This window comes from Myxocyprinus asiaticus, chromosome 8, assembly GCF_019703515.2.
Source record: "Myxocyprinus asiaticus isolate MX2 ecotype Aquarium Trade chromosome 8, UBuf_Myxa_2, whole genome shotgun sequence".
NCBI classification, from domain to species: Eukaryota; Metazoa; Chordata; class Actinopteri; order Cypriniformes; family Catostomidae; genus Myxocyprinus; species Myxocyprinus asiaticus.
Genome location: NC_059351.1, coordinates 52672501 through 52687859, shown reverse-complemented (window position 1 = coordinate 52687859; position 15359 = coordinate 52672501). Strand labels below are relative to the sequence as shown.

The window sequence follows — 15359 nt, the reverse complement described above, 5'->3', positions numbered from 1 at the left end:
AGAAACCAGCCCAGTTGCAATGGAGAAACCTTTAGAGACCAATTGCTCAGTGTATACCATTGATGTTTCTAAAGAAAGAAACTTAGTAGAGGACGTGGACAACCCTGATATCTCAACGAGTAACAGTCATGAAGGCAGTGTACCTCCAAAAGAGTTGGTATCTACAATGCAGATCCAGGTGGAGAAGCAAAAGTTTGAACCACCTACCAAAAATGGGGGTGTTTATTCTAGTCTTTCAACTCTAAACCAAAGTGGATCCTTCGAGAAGAAAAGACACGACGAGATGGATCCACCAAGGTGGCATTTCTCTGACTCTTCAACTGGGTCATCATCTCTGGTTGACTCAAAGGAAAAAGCATCATCTCTCTGTAAACCAGAAGTTCTTCTTCCACAACCTGTTCCTCGTGTATTTCAGAGACCTCCAATCTCATTTATGCCAAGCTCTCCAAGTCTTGAACACAAACTAGAGAGTGAGATGGATTTTCCGTATCATGGAACTGTCCTTACAGGGTATCATTCTTATGGTGTTCCCACTCCTTTGCATCCGCTTTACCACCAATATCACCCATACTTTCTGCCAAGTAACATTTATGACATTCAACCACAGCTCCTTCCATTTATCCTAGAAACTCACAGATTCCACCCTTTGTTTCCAAGGCAACTATTTCCAGCAAATTCCTTGGCAAGGTCTGAGGAGTATTTTAGGTACTACCACACAACTCTGACTCCCAGCTATGGCCACTACCACCCACAGCAGCAAACTCATCCTGTAATGCCCTCCCCTGTTCCGTACCCAGAACCAGCTCATCCCATAATATATATCAACTCTGTATTTTCAGGACCTGCAAGACATGAAGCCTCCAAACACTCAAACGTACCGTATGATCCATTTAACATGAGGGAATACTCGTCTGAACACAGAGAGCAAAGAAAGAAACTCGATGGAAAAGAGATTCAGGTGAGTTCGCAGACTAGACGTTCTGCTATTGGATCACCAGACAGACCACACCCCTGCAACGATTCCCAACAGCATTCCCCACTTGGAAGTAGGGATTCAGCACCAACCTGCCAATCAAAAGAGAGGCGTGTGGCCATAGAGACAAATGTGGAAGGTCAGCCACAAGAGGGCAGGAATATCTCTGAAAGGTAGAGTTTTACTATAAAGAACCTCTGATATACTAAATAATTTGTGTTTTGAGTAAACGCTGATCATTAAAATTAAGGTAACTTATCTTACTCTGATATATTTCATGTTTTCTTAATTTTTGTGTATGCAGGTCTAAATCTGCATTCAGAGAGTTTGAGAAACAGGGAGAAGATAGTGCTGATTTTGATGTCATGGTTCCTCTGAACCTCTCCAAGAGACAGCAGATGAGAAGTGACACATCAGTTCAGCTGCTGTTTCCTCTGCACCTGTCTGTGAAGTCATCTACACCTTCATCAGACAGCCTATCACAGAGCGGTTTGATCAGAGATGGCCTTGCTCAGCAGGGGCTTATGGGTGCTGTGACATCACAAGAGAATGGTTGTTTAATTGTCGAGGAAGAAACAACAGCTGCGTTCCCTCTCTGCCAACTGGCCCAGTCTGATGTTTCAGACCTGAGCAGAAACTCAAACATCAGATGTTTTTCTGATTCAAGTACCAGTCATGACCAAGAAACTGGCCGTCTTCAGAATCCTGCATCTGATCAAGCTGATCAGAAGAACGCCACAGAAACATCTGCCTCTGATCGAGTTACTCTCAGTTCCACAGAAACAAACACAGACTCGACTTCTTCTGATGCCGCTGAAGTCTCCGCCTCCAATTCAAATGTTCAACATCAAACATGGGCTAAAACACGAGGAACACGCAGGACAACAAGAAAGCGAAAAAGCAGCGCCAGTAGCCGCAATCTAAGGAAGAAAATTAGACTTTAATGTCACAGAAGCATAATGGAAATCATGTATAAAAACTATGTTTGCAAACGTTTCTGTAAAATGTATTTGTGTTAACACCATTAATGAAACCTTCCAGAAAAAGTGAGGTTTTGCATTATATTGAAACACATTAGTTTACTCATATGTGATATGAAACACTTATTGAAGATTCAAAAGAACCAATAATTACTTTTTCAAAATTGAATAATCTACAAATTAATAAAACACTGAGCATGAAATCTTATAAAACAGCACTTGAATTAGAATTTTATTTATTTGTTCAAATGACTTCCTTGTATTAAGATTTTATAAGGTTTCATGCTTGCATATTTAATAAATGGCATTGTTTATTCGAAGTGGTTTGAAATGTCTGTTTAATTAAAGGTGATGCTAGTGATCTCAGTCCTTTTTCTAAATTGGAATTTTACTGCATGCCCTCCCTCCAAAACCCCACCCTGCAAACACATGTCAGCCAACCCTGAATGTGCAAAATGATTGACAGGCAGTGAAAGTTTCTTTCAGGTTACTATAGACATTTGATCCATGGCATTAAAAAAAGTTGAATCCAGCACCATTAAATCCATAAACACAAGCTTACTGCAGATCTTAGTAATACAAACCTGCCTGAGCATCTTCAAAACAGATTATACAATAAATAAATGTGTGCAATATATGCACATTAATACAGATCTGTTTATGCTAAAAGAGAAAGACACACACACAGTGAAACAGGTGCAATTGAAACCTGCTAAACTTCTGATAAAGTGCAGTTACAAAAAGCTGCAGGTTCAGGCATGTTACTTCAGTGAGACCGTTAAACTCTTTGTCTGTCTCACACACGAACACTGTTATACTAGTTTCAGAGGTCTGACAGGTACAAATGACTCAATTAAGACTAGAAGTGTAAAGCTTGTACACATACAATAGAGCTGCTTGCACATATTTGGCAGATACTATTTGCACCCTCATATGAGGTACTGTTTCAGAGAGCTCACTTCAAGGGAGAGTACACCCAAAAGAGATGAGAATTGTTTGTCAAACAATTTCATGGGGCCTTTAACATGAAATGGAGAGAAAAACTAAAAATGAGCACAAAATAATAATCAGCATGAAAAGTGAATAACATTAATTTATTAGTGCCATGAATGTACACCAATTAGCCTGTAATAGATTAAACGATTAACCTGGTTCCATTTAATAGGGAATACGCTGAACTCAATGTCATATTCATTAGCAGAGATTAATAACAAGTACCAGCTTTACTGTTAAAGTGGAGGAAACAACAGCATAGGATAATTCAGCATTAAGTATTGTCTGTATGTCTTTTTCCTGTGGGTGGCGCTATGGAGATCCAAACAGCAAGTGAGGCGACAGCCCCAATACATTGTGGGACTGTCAGTAGGACAGGCACGTGGTTTGGTGGAGGAGATGGTTACAATCAGTGCTAGACGCTGTGCGTCAAACATTCCTAGGGATCCGTCGATACAAGGCAACAGAAAGTAAATTAGAAAATATTTGTGTATAGAAATATTATGTGATGCATATATTCTCAGTGACAAGTCATAAGTTCCATTATGTTCCTGCCTTTCCATCTTCAGTTCCACATATGTTACAGCTGAGAGTATATTTCTGACTGAAATACTGACATTCAAACCATTTCCTAAATTCATAAGCAGCATGCTGTCTCTGTATCAAAAGAGCAAATCATTGAGAACTTTTGAACATGAAGCCAGCTTTGGTTTAGGCAAGAAACAAACTTTACACAAATACACGCACACAGATTAAATCGTTTGGCCACCACATTGCCGTCATAACCTGCGTTCTTGCGTTACCGTGGCAGTAACGATCTTCAGTACTTAATGGAGCGATAGAGATTTCTTTAAAAGTCTGTGCAATTAAACTGGATGTGTTATTGTTTTGTTACTTAAACCTAATTCCTTAGCAATATTGTCTTCAAACTGTTACTCTGTCATGACAGTAGTTGAATTGATAGAAAAAACTCACCATAGAAGTGGACAGTTCACACTAATCTCGCTATAGCGCCCCTTGTGGCAATGCTGAGAACGCAGCATGTGCTTGCAGTCTGACTCATTTTAGAATGCATAATTTGCATTCATGTACTTGGGTAGAGTATTTTGTAGCCTTTGAAGTCTAAATGAAACACGTTCACAACCCATTTTACTTCCGCAATGTGACGTTTCTGAGTGAAACTGAATATTCAATGAGAAAAAGAAATGTAAGGTTGTACTTGATTCTGTGACATCAGCCGAAAAGGAAAGTCGCTTCAAAGACGGATACATTTTGATGAAAGATTTTAGAGACAAACGTTTGTTTTTTCCAGTGGAATAACATGTACCAAAACATTTAGCAAAATAAGACCAGGAATGTGTATTTAAGAGCAAACTGAGTAAATGTTGATTTCATGTTGATTTTAAATTCACTATAAAGCAATGTCCAGGCTTAGCGCTTATTCTTAAATTAACTATTACACTGTATATAGATGCCATTTTAACTGTCAAGTTAATAAATCCAGTCAGCATTTAACGTTTACTGTCTTATTAGAAAGTATTTTTCACTAAAAAACAACCCTGATTTGTTCTTTAGTAATATTTCAAATGAGGCATTCAAATCAGCTTGATTCATTTCAGTCCGTTCATACTGAAACCAAATCAGGAGAAGTAATCAAGAGTAAATCAGCTCTTGATTCACTTTTGACTGTTTCCACTGAAACCAAATCACGAGGAATAATACTGTGTAAATCTGATCTTGTTTCACTTCAGTCCATTCACGTTGAAACCAAATTATGAGGAGTAACTCAGAGTAAATCAGCACTTCATTCACTTTTGTCCATCCACACTGAAACTCAATCACAAAGAGTATTTCAGTTTCAGTGCACATTTTCACATTGAGAATCCACTTCAGAAACAAATGTGAATAAAAGTGATTCCAATCCAGTTTCAGTCTGAATCCTCATAGGAAGGGGTTGTAGCCTTGACCCTTGTGGTGTGGTAGTAATGTGGAAGGGTTGAGAGGGGCAGGGGTGAGGGGTAGCAGAGGCTGGGGCAGGTTACTGGGCATATCTAGCAGGCCGTGGTGGGCCTGGGTGTAGGAAGAAGGCAATGACTGAGGCTTCTGCTGCAGCAGGGGCAGGGGGAGGGAAGGGCTGTAGGACAGGGTGTGGGCCGGCATGGAAGAGGTGGAGTTGGGTTTCAACTGATTCAGAGTCAGTCTTGGCTGCTCACAGTGGAAAGGGTTTGTGGGTGATGGTGTGCTCAGACCTGCAGGAGAAAGAAGTGACAAAGGGCAGAAAAGTAACAGATAATGTACAGACGACTGCAAAATGTATTGCTAAATAATTGCAAAATAAACTGACAGGGTAAAGTGGATGTTAATCAACCTGAATGGGTTTATTTTTTGATTATGTTCTCCTACCTGACAGGAAGGGGTTTTTGCTCTTGGCAGGTGGGTTGGTCGAAATAAGCATGTCAAGGTTTACGAGTGAGGCAGCGGTGGGTCCGAAGAACGCCTCAGGGGTCCGACACAGTCTGGGGGCCACCACATCAAGAGGAGGCCCTAGATGAGAGAGGTCAATGGCCTCTGGACTGTCGCTTGCCACCCCGTTGACTTGAACGCCAACTACCAACTCGCCAAACTGATCAACATCTGAAAACGAGAGTCAATGAAAGCTGAATGAACTGAAACATGCTTTAGTTTGGAGTATAGAAGGTTGTTGCAGACCTGAAGGACTCTCACAGCGAGGGCTGAACACTCGGTTTGGCCCCTCCTGCTCCACTTTAGGCCCCTCCTCCTCCTCTCTAAGCTCCTCCTCCTCTTCTTGAATGGAAAATGGATCCTTTCCACTTGGCACTAGAAGGCAGATTAATGATTGTAGAGACTGATCTCTAGAAAACCACAGCCATTTGCATCTTAAAAAGCTGTGCTATTACTAAAACGTGTGATGAGTAGTTTCTGAATTAAAAATTGAATTGCAATCTGTGTGTGAAATCGAAGTGGCCCAAAATAGCAACATTGGCTCCACCAATTGGTTGAGTTTGGCAATCCTAAACTCAACCAGTTGGTTGACCATCTGTTTATCCAAACAACAGAGATGAGAAGTGTGTTCGGAAACTATTTTTATTCTTGCAATTCTGTTTAATAACACAATTTTAAGGCTGATTCCAGATAAGAGCAACCTGACAAAGCAATGTGAAATGCAATTGAAAATCAGAAGCAAATCATAATCATAATCAACCTATGCTGTGGAAAGAAAAGTATAACTTTGTTGCAGGCTGAATTTTTGCATGATTTTTGTGACTATTCTATAGGGATTCATTATTTTTTTATTTAAATACTTGTCACTGTAAATATTTGTGACTTAATTTTGCACCCTGTGAATAGATCTGTTTATCCAATGAGTGTATTTTGGATATTATTGGTAGTATTCATGGCCTGTGTACTACCTGGTCTGGCCAGGCTCCTGCAGGCTTGTTCAGTCGTATTAGAGTTGAGATTTGAAGGAGGGGCTTCCCAGGGATCAGGAGGTGATTGGTGGGTGCTCCAAGAGTGGGCAGGGCTACTGGAGGAAGGGTGGGGCTTCCAGGGACTACCAGCCACAGCCACAGGGTTGATGGAGTTTACTCCAGCTGAAACAGAAACAAAGAGCTCAAAAACTGTTTTATTTTTAGAGCAAGCAAATAATCATAGTTAAAACAAACTTTCAACGGGACGTTCATATGGACGTGTTCTTGTGTTCCAAACTAAATTGAACATAACAGGGGGCTTGAGAAGCATTTTTTAAATGTTGAGCTGTTTTAAATGGACTCTGTGTTTTAAAAGTGAATATTCATGGCGCTAAACACTTCAAAATCAGCAAGATGCAACACAAATTCACAGTATAGACCAAGAACGCCTCCTGACCTACAGACTCCCAGGGGTCAGAGGACACAGGACATATGGGTTGGGTATCCCAAGGATCATCGCTCACTGGAACAGCAGACGAGGGGCCAAATATATCCACCAGATCAATCATGGCTGACTGCGAAAAGAAATCGAACATCGGCCAATAAAACCCTCAGAAGATCAACGCAAATGTTCAGTCCATCAGAACTCACTCTCTCACCTCTCCAGTTCCTAATTTTCCCTCTCTCTGGCTCTCTTCCAGAACTTTCTGAAGTTGACCTTCATCCCCCTGATGTGTGCGCTGGACCTTCAGAAGACAAAGCAACCTCTGATGCAATCGAAACTCATACAAACATCCCATCATAAATCCCCCCATAATAAATCTCAGGTCAGTGTTGAAGGGGAAACAGTTAGTGAGAGTTAGTGGAAATAAACTTAGGATTAAAAGAGCAGCATGTTACTGAGCTTCATGAGATCCACAGCAGAAAAACAGTGCAAAGTGCAAACCTCCCTCCAGCAGCCCCAGACAGAAAAAAAATAGAGACAGAAAATAAAGATGGACTCTTTAAGCAGTGTGCTGGTTAGAGGTGAAGAAGAGACCAATCTAATTAGTGAATAAGGACAAGAGACAGTTAGGAAATGAGTGAATTGTAATAAAACACCAAGTGTTGTGCTTTATTTTATTGATATACTGTACATTATAGCCATATATTGAAAAGGGACACTTAAAACCCAATTGACACTCTAAGCAAGCGGCAATGCTCTAAAACTTAATTGCCGCCATTAAAATCCACTTTGGTGATTATGATGGGTGTGATGTCAGTTTATGGTGTTGCATCACTCACTTGCAGTGTAAACAGAGCATTATAGATTCATTGATATAATGTTACTACAATGGTGGTGAGTTTCTTAATAACTTGCACTAGGACAAATTAAAGTGTACAGACACATTTAGTGCATGCACACTACGATTTATGTGTGATGCTCTTTAGCATCGTCAACACCAGGCACATGTGCAGACGACACGCAAAGACACAGACTGCACTGTATGCGTATCTAAAAAACTGCAATAAGATAGCATACTGTGCTGATGACGAAATTTGTGTCACATGCAATCGCAGGCAAAATTCACTTTTAATTACACTGACTCTTGATATCTGCAATTGCATTTTCACTTGTCAAATTTCACAATGATCAAAATGAGCAATTACAGATCTCTAAAATAAATTTTTTGCTACTCGAAATTCTAATTTCACATATCGTTTTGCCATCTGACTAAGGGATGCCCCCACCAACAATCCCCACCCCCAGCCCCACTTTGACCCTTGTCAGCCATGTCAGCAATAAAAATTATTTTTTGTAGCAATAATTACATTGTTATGAGAGCAAATGTCCATTCCTGTTATCAACATTTGAACTGCAACTAGTAAAAATGCTCATTTTTGAAAATGCTCTCCCAAGTGGATACATTTGAAAACGCTGTTTTCACATTTTAGTGTGGACTGGGAAAACAGATATATATGAAAACAATGACGTATTTGTTGTCAAATGACGCAGTCATGTGATCCATTCAACCAAAACAATCAAGATGGCGGCCCGTGTTATAGCAGCGCCGTAGTGCCTGATATTCACTTTGATAGCGTTGTTCAAGGTAAATGTTACTTAGTACAACATTCACATTGCATTCCTTCAAAGGTGACAGGAAGTTTACTCTGAATTGTTGTTCGGTGACAGAAAATGAGGACAATTGCGTTTCAGACCATACATGCAATGGCGATTTTTTGCATGCGCTGTAAGGGGATTTAAGTATATTCATACGTTTCAGTGTGGACAAGCAACTTTTGGAAAATGCCTGAAAATGGCAGTGTGGATGGAGAGTAAACGGCGTTTTCGAATGTATCCGGATTAATGTAGATGTAGCCTAAGTCTGCTTTTATGACTCCCCTGCTTTAGTGTGGAGAAGTACATCTGTGATGAGGAAGAGGACGTGGAGTTGCCCAATCAGCGGGAAAGAGATAAAAGGAGGTGCCGGGAATGCCAGAGAGAGAGAGAGAGAGAGAGAGAGAGAGAGAGAGAGATAGAGAGATAGACGCACGCAGCAGTGTTTTGTTTGTGCGCTTTTGTCATGTTTCAGTTCAGTGTTTTATATTGAGTTAAAGTATTTTTGATTGTTAATCCAGTTCCTGCTTCCACCTTTCCCGATGAACGAGAGGCTTGTCTGCCACAATGTCCTTTGAAGGTTCTTAAAAAGTCTTTAACAAGCACACGTTTCTCAGATACCTGCTCCATGCTAACTGGACATCCTCATCTGTCTCCATGACAACAATACTCAGAGAAGCTACAGTAATAAATAGAAAATCATATTTAGTCATTGGCAGCTGATAAGAGGTGACACCTCAGTCATATTTAAGGCACGTTTGATCTTGTGGATTTGGGTTAAACACAGTTATTTTCAGCAGATCATGAAGTTTCTCCATATCTTCAGTCCTGTGGAATAGAAACAGCTGGATAGATTCATCAGTTCATCAGGAAAACTACTGTTGCTCGGAGTTCACAAGTTTCTCCTCTCTGCTCACTGAGATCTCTTTGCTGTTCACAAACACACACATTATATGTCTTCCTAAGTGTGTATGTGTGTGTGTGTGTGTGTGTATATACCTCTCTGCTCATGGCTAATGCGAGCTGCAGCTGCAGTTCTTCTTCTCCGCTGGTCTGCGGTCGAGTCTGTTCCAGATCAGATGCTCGAGGAGACGAGGACGATGCTACAAACAGACAAACAGGTGATGGATGATCAGTATGTTATTACTCCAGTCATTGTTTATTTATGTGTGTGATCAATTTTATTTATTTCTCCACTGTAGAGACTGTAATGCTGTCATAAACAATCACATCACTTTTTATTGTAATCTCAGAGTGTTTGTGTCTTAATATGTGTATTACAGTACGTCTCGTCTATCAACATCACTCTGACACCCCCTGAGCAGACATTAAACAAGATAAACACAGACACTCTGAATGAGAAACAGCTGTGAGAATCTACAATTCATCAGCGCTAGAATAAAAGATTATAGAGTTGGAGTTTGACAAAATCTTGTCTCTTCTCCACTCGTCTGATCATATTTATTAGTCATTGTTCCTGATTGTTTTTTACAGTGTACATTCTCTCACAGTTAAATGATGATGGTGATCCTCTGGAGTAGTTGAAGTCTTCTCCATACAGTGCTGCCATGCTTGGCTGACTGCTGCGTCTGCTAGGATATGCGGGTGGAACGCCGCCCACCCCGCCTCCACCCGCCATCCTCTCTTTGGTCTTCAGTGCCTGCGTTCGCTCCTGACGCAAACGCTCCTCATCTCTCAGCAGTGCTACAAGCTGTTTGGCTTTCTCACGCACGTTCATGCCCTGATCTCGCCCATCGCGGTCCACGTACTGGAAGTCTCTGAGAGTCTGAATGGTGAAGGCGTTGTCACGACACTGCTGGGCGACGCGCTCCGAACCCGTCTTAGCCAAATAATCTAACAGTGTCAGAGCCTAGACCAGACAGTTGGAGAGATTAGCTACTCATAATATAACATTTATCAAAGCAGGTGTATGACTTCAAAAGACATTGAATGCATTTATATAGCCATCTTAAAACTGAATACAAAAGTTATAAATGTGTTATAACAAACTACTTTAATTTTATAACAGTGTTATAACTATTTTGGTGGTGATGACACCATTATAAAATATATACTAAAACAATATTATATATTAACAGTGCTATTTTATACCATGTTATTACTATTTTATAATGTGTTATTACTATTTTATAACATGCTATTACTGTTTTATAACTGCGTTATAACTAGCACACCTTGTATACATGTCTCCAGTTTTTGCCGTGGTCGTTGAGGCGTTTCCAGACCATGGCCATGACCTCACTGAATGCCACAACACTGAATGTCAGCTCGGCGATCTCTGACATGAGCGAGCTGGACGGACCCCAGGGGTCATTAGAGGTCGCCTCCCTCACCTTGATCTCTGCATCCGAGTAGTTGTGCACGATGTTCTTCACCTGTCGCCGCAGGGCCGAGGTCGTCATAGCGACAGCGCGAGAGAGTGTGTGTGGGCGGTTCTTTGGCCTCCTGGTGTAAGACGAGGTAGGCAGACAGTCACGCTAATCAGAGCCCAAGCGAGTGCTGAGAGAGACACACAGAGGGAGAACAGATTAACCCCTGCCATTTATAAATGACACAAAGGAAAACAAGCAAATTATTATTTAAATAACAGTACAGTAAATGCTCGCTTTTCCCTTTTATAAAGTCACACAAGTCTGGCTTTATCTAATACTAGATTTGTTTTCTGTAGTATGATATAATTATGTGGTTACAAAGGCAACTCACACAAGAAATGCTTGCTTTTAAAGAACATTGATGGAGGACAACATATGTAGGAAGCATGTTTTAAAAGTATTTAAATAAAGTTGATTTAACTTTCATTAAGAAAAACAATAGTATAAACATTAATACTAATACTTCACAAAGAACATTATCATAACTAAACATCCTGGCTTCAGAATTGTTTAAAAATTATGCTGTAGATATAAATAAGAGTGGTCTATCATACAATATTTAAAGACATTTATAATGTACATTATTAATATACTGTAGGTAATTATTGAAATATTCATATATCAATATCAGTATGTTTAGATATGGTTTTTTTTCCCGTCCAAATGTGATTCTTAATTAGCTTGAACAATGTACTGAAAACAAACATACAAAATACATTTTTAAAAGGTTAAGAATCAATTTTTGACTCTTGATACATAGGAAATATACCTTTAAAACACTGTTTTCAAGAAATATTTATAAATATAAATATATAAAAACAGTGTATATAAACTTTATAGTCAATTGTCATGCATGCTGTTTTCCTTGGTCTTGGTTCTAAAGTAATAAATCACAATCAATCTTCAAACTTCTTTTTAGTTGAACAGCAGTTGATGTGAACTTATTTTAAAATGTAGTTCATAGAGGATTAAATACATCAGTGGACAACACAAACAGCTCAGCTAATTAAAAATCATCCACCTGTTTATTTGTAGCACGAGGAGAGCGATTACCATTTCAAGAATCATCAATAATTCAGCTCTTCTCTCCAGTTTGCACTTATCATGAAAAACACAGGAAGAAAAAATGAGTCGGCAGTGAGAGCCGGGCGTAATTTGAATGTCAGGCTCTAAAATGCTCCTAAATTTAACTTGCCTATCACTCACACACCCATATAACCTTCTAAGAACCCAACTACTGCAAGTGACCACCTGAATTCAGGATGTTTCTGTCTTTCCCAGTTCAAGTAGAGGAGCTTTACTTGTATGTTGATATGTCTTGAATGCAACGTCAGTCACTTTTCAAATGTGCCAGAATAAATAAATTGTAACTGTGGTCTGTATGTTCTCTGACTCATGTGAAGTCAGAATTCCCCTGTATTTATTAGCATTCATGAGTCACAAATGCCACCAACGAAACGGCTCGCACTGACTGCAGCCCACAGACACATCGAGACTACCAGATCTACTGCGGCTGATGACCGATATTGTGTTAGGTTTGAATCACAGTAGTGGGATCCAGTATGTTTCATCTATTCACACTTACTCATTTCTTTTCAAGTTCAGATGTACCTCTAGTCTGGCCATCTGATAAAATGTCTCATATATATTGAAAGGGGCTGTTCAGACTGAACGTGTTATTGCGCTTAAAGCTAAGAAGCAGCATTTTTAAAGTCAAAGTTCTTTAAACTTGAAGTGCTGTTTAAAATATGTGACGCTTCTGCATCAGTTGGCTTGATTTGAGATGCCACTCTTAATTTAACTGTGTACAGGTATTCATCATTCGAACAACACTGCAGACTGCTGAGTTAGAAGGGTTAACTATGGTTTCAAGTAATTTACAGTTATAGACTACAGTATAATGAGACAGGTGTGGCAGAGGTGCTGCAAGTGTAAAATGATTATGGGCAGGCCGCCAAAATGAAGCAAATCGAAACACGATGTTTCGCAAGTTGTTTTACAGCCTTACTGTTAACAGCCCTGATGACTATAAATGACCAACTTTAACCACTTAAAACAGAACATTAACATAGCCAACCAGAGTGCTGTTGTTCACAACCCCTAAAACGCTCTTGAACAGGACAGAGTGTGCCCCATATTTCCTCTCAAACAGAGGGGTCTGGATGGGACTGTAGTGTAATAGTCGTCTAATGCAGAGTTTGGATGCGGTGCGACAAAATCTGCATTCAGCTGTACCATCCACAGATTCAGAGATCAGCAACTTTAACAGAGAAAGAGGGAGAGACACGCTAGTGCTGTTGAAATGTTCTCAAATGTACTCATAATTCTTGGGTACCAGGATTTGGGTACCAAGTTTTCTGAAACTCAAAATGTTTTAAACAAAAATATAATAGGGATAGTTCACCCAAAAATGAAAATTCTCTCATCATTTACTCACCCTCATGCCATCTCAGATGTGTATGACTTTCTTTCTTCAGCAGAACACAAATGAAGATTTTTAGAAGAATATTTCAACTCTGTTGGTCCATGCAATGCAAGTGAATGGGTGCCAACATTTTGAAGTACCAAAATCCACATAAGGGCAACATAAGAGTACTCCAGATGACTCTGGTGGTTAAATCCATATCAGCGTGGATATATAAACAGATCAATATTTAAGTCCTTTTTCCTTCACTTTAAGTTTCTTCTGTTTTTGGTGATACGCATTCTTCATGCATATCGCCCTTACTGGTCAAGGAGGAGACTTTATGACAAAAAATATCTTAAATATTGATCTGTTTCTCACCCACACTTATCATATCATTTCTGAAGATATGGATTTAACCACTGGAGTCTTATAGATTACTTTTATGCTCCCTTTGTTTGGATTTTGGAGCTTAAATATTTTGGCACCCATTCACTTGCATTGTATGGCCCTACAGAGCTGAAATATTCTTCTGAAAATCTTCATTTGTGTTCTGCTAAAGAAAGAAAGTCACACACATCTGAGATGGCACGAGGGGGAAACTGTGGCAAAATGTAGAACGTGGCATGTAAAAGTCAGTTTGCAAAAATGTAGTTCTACAGTAGTAACATTCATTCTTTGAGACTAGGTTGCATTAATATGATACACTCAAAAATATTTTAGCCTATTTTTAAGATTTATGTATTTACATTTCATAACAAACTGCCACCATAATGAGTTGTGTAATCTTTAACAAAATGTAATTCATAAATAAAATTAATGTATAAAAGAAAAGAAAACTATTATGCTTTTTTTAAAAATGATTATTATTATTATTTTGTCAAAGATTACTCAATTCAATTTCATGGAAATGTGTTATGAATTTAAAAAATTGTTATGTTTTTGAGTGTACTTTACGCATGTTATTTATTTCATACAATATTCTAAAAGGGGGTCTCTGCTGGGTCTCTCATTTCTGAAAATGGTTTAAGACCCCTTGGACAGATCAAACAAATGTGATATTAATTAACAAAATCAGCAGTGAGCCATAAAGAAACTTAGCTCAATGTGATTACAATTCAATCCATTACATTTCAACAACAAATTGGCATTCTGAAAATCTCCAGTCCGACAGCCGGATATGAAACATCTAACAGAGTCATTCATTCACTTGAATAGATCAAACTAATGGGGTTGTTATGAAATTGCTGAAAATAAGAAAGTCAGGACAATATGGACTACACTCAGCTGACGAAGACATATTTGCCCTTCATACAAACACACTCTTGCATCTCGCTGCTCCCACTGACTTTCTATTTCTGTGTGTGCAGCAAAACCTAATCCTGTATGTTCTCTGACTTACTCTGTCCTTCTTCTCATGGTGTTCCCTTCCTTGATCTCCAGCAGAGCATCTAAATCAACCATTCCTCTCTTCTAAAAGCTCAGTATTTACCAAGGGACAGGACTGCTCACTGTGTACCTCAGAGTTCAGAAGTTAATCTCACTCATCATTCAAATTCAACACAAAGAACCTGCTGAGATATCTAGATCACTGGCAGCGAATGTTCCAAAACTTTATGTAAAGGTTACAGCGTGTAAAGCTTAAACGTCTTTATGATGTTTTAGTGTTTAATAAAAGTTCTTTCTGCAAAAGTAGAAAACAACAGTCAAACTAATCAACATTCCCAGCTGCAGTAAAACTGTTAGCAGAAGTAAGTGAACTTTGTTTTTTGTGTCCAGAAATAACCCTGAACATTGAGTCACTGATGTGAGTATCTGATCTCAGTGGAAACATGAATCTGCTCCAAACACGACACATGTTCAGCTAGACATCAACCAATTTCCTACGGAGACATTTAGTTCCCTCAATGGCTTTTTACACTTTCATTATTGAATTATTACATTTCATACTAATCTTCTGACTGTGACTTATGAAGAGTAAAAGGCCACAAACTGATTTAGCCCAAACTGATTTTCTAGCCTGATGTCATAGTGGAATCTATTTACAGTAAGTTATTATGATGTCATAGGAAAACCTTTAAAAGTTA

At 39.2% G+C, this 15359-nt stretch overlaps 1 protein-coding gene across 1 annotated transcript in view; it reads right to left on the bottom strand.

The window, feature by feature from the left end:
* Positions 1–2908: 2908 nt before the first annotated feature.
* The window catches only part of LOC127445074 (epsin-3-like), a 15788-nt gene continuing 3337 nt past the window's right edge, over positions 2909–15359 (bottom strand). Inside the window, exons 2-10 of the mRNA XM_051704831.1 lie at positions 10671–10995; positions 9985–10345; positions 9475–9578; positions 7037–7123; positions 6835–6952; positions 6378–6560; positions 5656–5784; positions 5350–5580; positions 2909–5195 (exon numbers count right to left, since the gene is read on the bottom strand). Coding sequence (XP_051560791.1) covers positions 4888–5195; positions 5350–5580; positions 5656–5784; positions 6378–6560; positions 6835–6952; positions 7037–7123; positions 9475–9578; positions 9985–10345; positions 10671–10898 — 1749 coding nt within the window. The 5' untranslated portion in view covers positions 10899–10995 and the 3' untranslated portion in view covers positions 2909–4887. The remainder of the gene's footprint in view (positions 5196–5349; positions 5581–5655; positions 5785–6377; positions 6561–6834; positions 6953–7036; positions 7124–9474; positions 9579–9984; positions 10346–10670; positions 10996–15359) is intronic.